The sequence below is a fragment of the Gossypium raimondii genome, chromosome 2 (genome assembly GCF_025698545.1).
Source record: "Gossypium raimondii isolate GPD5lz chromosome 2, ASM2569854v1, whole genome shotgun sequence".
NCBI classification, from domain to species: Eukaryota; Viridiplantae; Streptophyta; class Magnoliopsida; order Malvales; family Malvaceae; genus Gossypium; species Gossypium raimondii.
The window spans coordinates 22,458,508-22,466,435 of NC_068566.1; the positions used below are offsets into that span (position 1 = coordinate 22,458,508).

Below are 7,928 nucleotides of genomic sequence, written 5' to 3' on the forward strand. Positions count from 1 at the left end.
TTTATAGATTTCTCAAGTGGAAACTTCACTCTAACTAACTCATGAATTGATTTTAACTATTCAATAAGGTAATTTACGATACAATTTTCATAAGAAAAATCAAAACCACAAATTAAAATTTCAACACAATATTAAGTTAAACCATGAATTCCTAGTATTAATATTTTGCTCCCATTTTCATAAAAAATTCCTAATCAAGAATGATTCATACTAAATATAATCTCAAAAAGAAATATTGAAGGAAGAAAATTAGAAACATTATCATATATGATTTGATTAGATATATGAATTTGTTCGACAAAAAAGATTCCTAGGACATGATATTTCATAATGGTTAAAGACTGGCAATTTATGCATTTAGCGCATGTCTGAACCCTTTTTCTCGTGTTTCCTCTTGAATTTTGACTTTCTCTTCAGTAATGATCAGTGAGTTTATAGGCTTCCTAACAAATATTTAATTAATTCTTGAAACGGGTGAGCAATTTATGAGGAATGAAAGAAATTGAGGGGAATAGGTTCAATTCCTGCATTGTAGGCATGCTTTCTCTTCTATAAGGAAATTAAATAGTAGAGGACAATTCCCTGTTTATTGCGACTGTCATTGTTTCGGACAGCTTCATGAGCCTTCTTACGACGCAACATTTATATGTTTTTTTTGCCTACATAATCTTCGGGATTACTTAACATTCTCCTAGAGTCCCATTCCACGAGATCTGATCAGCTAAATCGTATTTCATAAATCATAACCCTGTCACTTTGTCTGCAAGTTTCATTCCCTCTTGGCTTTCATTTCCATTTTCCTCAGGTAATTGTAGACAACTGAATTAGTGATCCAAGTTTTTAAAGTTTCCTCATAAACCAATGGTATGTGATTCATTTCCTGTTTGAGATCAGTTTCTAGTGGTGATGGAAGGGAAGTAGTACTCTGAGTGTCAAATTCAGAATTTCGAGGATTCAAAGGTGGCAGTGACTGAGAAGGATCCGATCATGAGGATTAAGCAGCCAGGAGATGAAATACAAGAAGGGGTGCATGGCTGTGAGGAGAAAACAACAAGCGAAACCAAGTCATGGAGCACCGGATTCTTGGTGAATATGGAGAGCACGGTTGCTGAGATAGATTGTGTTAGTATAGGAGTTTCCAGCAATGATATAGACTTATCTGTCTTATATCCTGATAGCTCATCTCTACCAATTATGGGTAAAGTCATATAACTATAATATCTGCGTCCAAAATTTTCGTGGTTCTTTTAGCTTTTCATTTAAATTAAAACTCGCCTTACATGATCCAGCGAGTCTGTCTGAGGCAGATGATGAAGAATCAGAATTGCACACTTGGAAGAAATTAGGATTCGAGCCTACATTACCAATATGTCTAAAGGTAACACAATGTATCAGACTATAGTTGCGCTCTTGCTATAGTCCTGATTCTCACTTTTGTGCAGTTTGAAGATGTCACATACAAGGTACCAGTTAAAGGTGAGAAAACCCCCGATGCGAACAAGTACATACTTCATGGAATAACTGGATTGGTACATCCAGGAGAGGTTCTTGCTCTGATGGGACCATCAGGAGGTGGAAAGACAACTCTTCTTAATCTACTCAGTGGAAGAATAAAGTTGGATAGTGGTACCATTACTTACAATAATCAACCGTATTCCAAGTCACTCAAATGGAGGTTCATAAATATGTTACTGCATAAATATGTTGTTAAATTCTAATTTAACCACTACTTATTGATGTGCACTGAATGCAACAGGATTGGCTTTGTACTCCAAGATGATGTTGCCTTCCCTCATCTTACAGTCAAGGAAACTCTAACATATGCAGCTCTGCTCCGTCTCCCAAATACCTTAACCATGCAGCAGAAGAAGGAAAGGGCTACTTATGTCATTAGCGAGCTAGGCCTTGAAAGGTGCGTGCTTTCTTCCTTAATCTTTTTATTGTATGCGGTTTTGTTTGTGACTAAATTTATAATGTTTTTCGCTATTAAAAATATACAAATTCAAATTAATTTCAGTCACATATGATAAGAGTGGAGTTGGCATTTACTGCTACATTCCTAGTACTACCAATTGCTTCATTAGATGGTCAAAAATTGTACGCAGTTTGTTTATTGCAAGTCATGGATTGCATGTTTATTCAGGTGCCAAAATACAGTGATTGGTGGCACATTTTTTAGGGGAATTTCTGGTGGTGAAAGGAAAAGGGTCTGCATTGCCAATGAAATTCTTCTTAATCCATCACTTCTATTATTAGATGAACCAACATCAGGTTTGGATTCAACAACTGCTCTTCAAATTGTTAAGATGTTACGAAACATTGCACGGGTACTAAAATAATTGCTTTTGTTGGTTGCCAAGATTTGTAATATATTTCAAGGTGTATGCTAAATGCTTTTTTTACTTGTGCTTTTGTAGTCTGGAAAGACAGTGGTGACTACAATACATCAGCCATCTAGTAGACTATTTAGTAAGTTTGACAAGCTGATTCTCTTGGGTAAAGGCAGTTCCTTGTACTTTGGCAAGGTTTCGGATGCCATGCTATATTTCTCTTCAATGGGCTGTTCTCCATTGATAGCCATGAATCCAGCAGAATTTCTTATTGATTTGGCAAATGGGAACATAAAAGACAAATCAGTTCCATCAGATTTGGAAGACAAGTTTTTCCCTAGAAACAACAGCCTTGATATGAAACATGGAGAGCTTTCCCAAGTTGATGTCCATGAGGTCTGAATGCCCAACCCAAAATGAAGGTCCATATATATCTTTAAACCATCTCACTTAATCTTGAACTTTTTTTCACCACTGCAGTATCTGGTGGAAGCCTATGCAGTGAAGGAAGCCAAGTTGGGGAAGACAAAGCTCATAAAACCCCTACTGATAGATGCTGAACCTAGGATGAAGGCAAGGTCGAGTACAATGGAATGGGGAGCAACGTGGTGGGATCAGTTCTCAATTCTTTTTCGAAGGGGGCTTAAGGAGAGACGCCATGAATACTTTAGCTGCATACGTATAACGCAAGTTTTTTTAACTGCTATAGTCATGGGTTTACTGTGGTGGCGTTCTGATGCCTCCTCTCCTAAAGGACTTCAGGATCAGGCAACTATCTGTTACATGTGCTTGTGAGTGAGTATATTTTCTTATATCTTGTCAAAGATATGTTTAATGTAGTTATTTACAATCGTTGCAGGCAGGGCTGTTATTCTTCATTTCGGTGTTTTGGGCATTCTTTCCAATGTTTACTGCCATTTTCACATTCCCTCAAGAGAGAGTGATGCTAGCTAAGGAAAGATCTGTAGGCATGTATAGGCTTAGTGCCTATTTGTTAGCCAGAATGACCAGTGATCTTCCTTTGGATCTCATCTTGCCTTTAGTGTTCCTTGTGATTGTCTATCTCATGGCAGGCTTGAAGTCAACATTTACAGCATTTTCACTAACAATGCTTACAGTTTTCTTAAGTGTTGTTGCCGCCCAGGTAAACCACTATAATAATCAAACGCCAATCACTTTGTGACAGAAATTTTAGATTTTATAGACAAGGATGACAAGTTTTTGTCTGAAAATTTGCAGGGCCTTGGCCTTACTATAGGAGCGGCATTCATGGATGTAAAGAAAGCCTCAACTCTGGCTTCTGTTATCATCATGACTTCCATGTTATCTGGTGGATTCTTTATCCAGGTTTGGTCCTTACTTATTGCTTGAGATGAAAGTAAAGGCGGATAGTTGATGGTCAAATTTACCATGCTTATCACATTCTGACCTTTGATGGTTTTTGGTTGCAGAAAGTTCCAGTTTTTATGTCATGGGTACGATACATCTCATTTACATATCATACATATAGGCTGTTACTGAAGATCCACTATGGTTGCTCAACCGGTTTGGATGCTGAATCAAGTTCATCATGTAAGTCCCCTTTCAAAGGATTGAGACTCGATTGGGATGGCATGGAAGTTGGTACCATGGTAGCCATGACCGTCGGATATCGGATACTAGCCTATGCTTTCTTAAGGAGAATGAAGTTAATGACAATAAATTAGTCTAGATTTTTCAACAATCTTGACTTGTGAACATCAGCTTTATCGAGCCAATAAGTAGGATTAAAAGAAAAGGTTCACGTTGTAAAAAAAAAATCCTTAATAAGTTGAAATTGATGAATTTCACTTCAGCATCTATCTCTTCTTTGCTTCACTCAACTACCATTAGCAACAAATGCAGTAATTTCTTATGATATAAACACATCATAGCCAACACCAAACTTTATTGGAGCATCTCATTTAACATCACACCTTAGTTTGGACTTTTCCATGGGTAGGTGTCAAATTTAAATATGCTAAAAAAAAATCATTTAAAAAAAAATCAAATGGGCCCTATTAAAATAAAGCCTAAGTACAAAACCCGTGATCATCATAATAAAATCAAATACCGATGTCATTTAAAATTTTTTTTCTAGATAAATTCTTTCAATTAGGATTTTAACTTCAAATTGACTAATATAAATAAAGTATTAAAGTTAAAAGAAAACAAAAGTGGTTTAACATTGATGATTTTAAGATTGGACCGAATCAGGTAAAATATTAGATTTTTAATTGGAGTTATTGAGATTCAACTATCATAATAGCTTTCAAAAACCTAAAAGGAAAAAAGAGAAAAGAAAACTTCTATGAAATGAAATCCTCAGTTTCAACAATGGCTGACGATGGCGACGATGTACCTTCGAATGGGGATCTGATACGAGATCAAAGGCCCGACAAATGCGTTCCAAACTAAATGGGACCATTCAGGAGTTTGTTAGCAAGGCCTTAGATGCGTACACGAAAGAACGGGAAAATCAAGATTTCAAATCTTGGGAATCTTGGTCCAAGAAACCAACTCTTGCAGCCAAAGCGCATTGGATCTCCGTTACGAGCATCAACGATTCAATTTCGGTAGGAGATGGATCACAATCCCAAATTCTTGAAGGCAAGGCCCAATAAAAAGATTCCAAGCCCAATCAAGAAATCCACCCATACTTAGTCGAAAATCAGGCCAAATTGTCAAAGTGGCCCAAGTTGTAAAGTTTTATATTTATTTATTTATTTATTTTACTTAGTTTAAATTTTTATGTAAATATTCAGTTCAAGAGTCCCAAATAAAGACCTTTGGCCGAATTTCCATATTAAAATAATTAGGAGTTTTTTTATTTTAGTTTTCTAATTAGATTAGGAAAACACTTGAGAGGCCTATATAAAGGCTTGGCCGGCCACCTTGTTATTCACTTCTCAATTATATCAAAAATTTCAGATTTGTTTAAGTGCAGAATTCTCTTTGAGTTTTTCTCCAAGAATTCTCTCTTGGGTTTTCTTTAGAAGTTGTTTTAACAATCTTTTGATTGTGGGAGCCATCTTCAGCCTTCTTCTTGCCATTGATATTCTTTGGAGGGGAGATTAGAGCCGTTTGAAGGGAGTTGTGAGATCTTTCGGGATTTCAAGGCTTCTCAGGACTTATCTTTTAATTTCTTGCTGTCAATTCTTTCTTTCTTTCTGCTTGTGCCGAATCTTTATCTAATTTATTTGCTATTCTTATTGTGTTTCCAGCCTTTTTTCTATCTTAAAGAATAAGCCAAAAATCCCCAATTTCTAGGGTTCTTGCCAATTCATTCTTACTCTTTTTGGGTGAAATTAGATTGCCGAAATTTGGGGAAAACTATATTGGTGTTCAATTGGGCAGAATCGCAATCTCCTTTAGGGTTTCAAAAACACTTATTAACACTTATTTCTATTCTCAATTTGATTCTTTGCTAATTTGAGGATTTTATTTCAGATCTGGAAAATCAAAGTTCTAATCTTTTAATTTTCTGTTTCATTTCAGATCTGATTGTTTAGGGTTTTCGTAGGAGTTTTCCGTGACTTGGCAACTCGATCTTGGTCCGCGCCCAACCCCCGTATCATTTGGTATCAGATTTTGGGCGTTTTGGGTGTTCTTGGTTGATTTCTAAACTGATCTCAATTTTTTAAAGCAAAAACAGCAATTTTACCCAGAAAAATCTTTCAAAAGAAATTCATTTGAGTGGGTAAACGTTGTCCGATTGATCAGTTAGAAAAGTGAAAAAATCGAAAAAAGAAGAAATCCAATAAAAATTTTAAAAAATATTCAACGCGTTGAGTTTGGTACCCAAACTTTCCAGATAAAAAATTCAATATTTAAGGACATTCCAGATTTAATTTCGTGATTTTTGGAGATCGGGAACACCTCGAACGAAGTTGTCAAGTTACTCCGCAGTTTTTCGGGTTTTCTGTTTTCAGCAATTTTTATTGATTATTAGCTGTAGGTTTTCATTTGTTTGCATTTATTTTTCCTTTACACTATCAAACACCTTCTTGTTTCTTGTGTTAGTAGGATTTTTAAAGTGTGCACAATTCTTCCTCGGTGCAACACAAATTGGTTGGTGTCTCATCCGTTTTTGGCATCCTAGTGCAAATTAGGATTCTTTGGTAGTTCGGTTCATACACTCTCTAATTGATTGATAAAAACTCTACTAAAGAACTCACAAGCCTGAATTCTACCTCATTGAGAATTTGATTTCCTTTTTGAGTGATTAACGGTGAGGTTTGTTAACTTTTATTTTTGAGTGTTGAGTGTTTATTTTTTGCAGATTTTTAGAAAATGTCTAAAGATGACCATAATGATACACTTATGAAAGTCCAACAACAGTTAGACGGACATGCTGTTGCAATCACACAAATAAATGCTACACTTCAAGCATTGAATACTACTTTGAATAAGGTACGATTGAATCAAGAACCTCAATATCGAGATCCAATCAAGGAAGATAGGGATAACCAGCCCCATAGGCGCGGCCCTCAACGTGTCCCTAGAATGGATGATGATTTTCATGATCGTGGGCAACCTTCTTTGGCAAAATCGAAGTTCACAATTCCCCAATTTCGTGGTAAGAATATCCAAAAGCTTATTGTGAATGGGAATCTAAGATTGAGCTTATGTTTCAGTACTATAAATGTCTGGATGATGAAAAGGTAGCATTAGCAACGCTGGAATTTTCAGATTATGCATTAAGTTGGTGGACTCAACTTGGGGTAAATCGTCATCGGAATTATGAAGGTGAGATTTTAACATGGGATGAGTTGAAACAAATTATGAGGAAAAGGTTTATTCCACCTCACTACTACAGAGAGATTAAAACAAACTTAGGAGACTTGTTCAAGGTAGTAGGACAGTGGATGAATATTTTAAGGAGATGGAGATGCTCATTCAGAGAGCTAATGTGGAGGAGGATGAGGAAACAACTATGGTTCGATTTATTGATGGTTTGAACAGGCCGATAGCTAATACATTGAGGCTACAAACTTACATTGATTTGGAAGAAGCAGTTCATAAAGCCATTGAGATCGAGCAACAACTAAAGGAACAAAGGTTTGGTTCCTTCTCGACTTCACAATATTACCAAGGTAACAATTCCAATTCTGATTTTAAGAGTTCAAAATCACCTTTTGTTACTAATAAGTCTTCTTTGAGTAATGGAAGTAAACAGTCAGATTGGAAAAAAGGGGCTCCTGCTAAAACGCAAACACCTTCTAAGCAGCCCAATTTAGGTGATTCGAATGTGAAGAGGACTCGTGAGATTGAATGCTTTAAGTGCAAAGGGCGAGGTCATTATAGTAGGGAATGCCCTAACACGAGATTACTTCTTCCGAAGATAATGGTGAGTACACTTCGACTCGATAAAACAGATCCGGATATGCGAACTTGTGGATGACGGTGATAATGGCGAAGAGTTGGTCGAACCACCAAAGAAGGGACTTTGCTAATTTTCAATGCCTTGTAGTTTGCAGACCCTTAACATTCAGATGAAAGATGATGATAGCCAAAGGACCAATATTTTCCATTCTCGGTGTTTTATTAAAGGTAACTTATGTTCACTCATTATTGATA

General features: G+C 36.3%; 1 protein-coding gene across 1 annotated transcript; it reads left to right on the forward strand.

The window, feature by feature from the left end:
- Positions 1-343: 343 nt before the first annotated feature.
- Positions 344-4,164, forward strand: LOC105788336 (ABC transporter G family member 22). Its single transcript, XM_012615188.2, has 11 exons — positions 344-805; positions 895-1,198; positions 1,290-1,378; positions 1,443-1,675; positions 1,757-1,912; positions 2,144-2,327; positions 2,418-2,726; positions 2,811-3,098; positions 3,190-3,474; positions 3,570-3,677; positions 3,782-4,164. The coding sequence occupies exons 2-11, from the start codon at positions 988-990 to the stop codon at positions 4,034-4,036; spliced, it is 2,118 nt and encodes a 705-aa protein (XP_012470642.1). The 5' UTR covers positions 344-805; positions 895-987; the 3' UTR covers positions 4,037-4,164.
- The last annotated feature ends 3,764 nt before the right edge of the window (positions 4,165-7,928 follow it).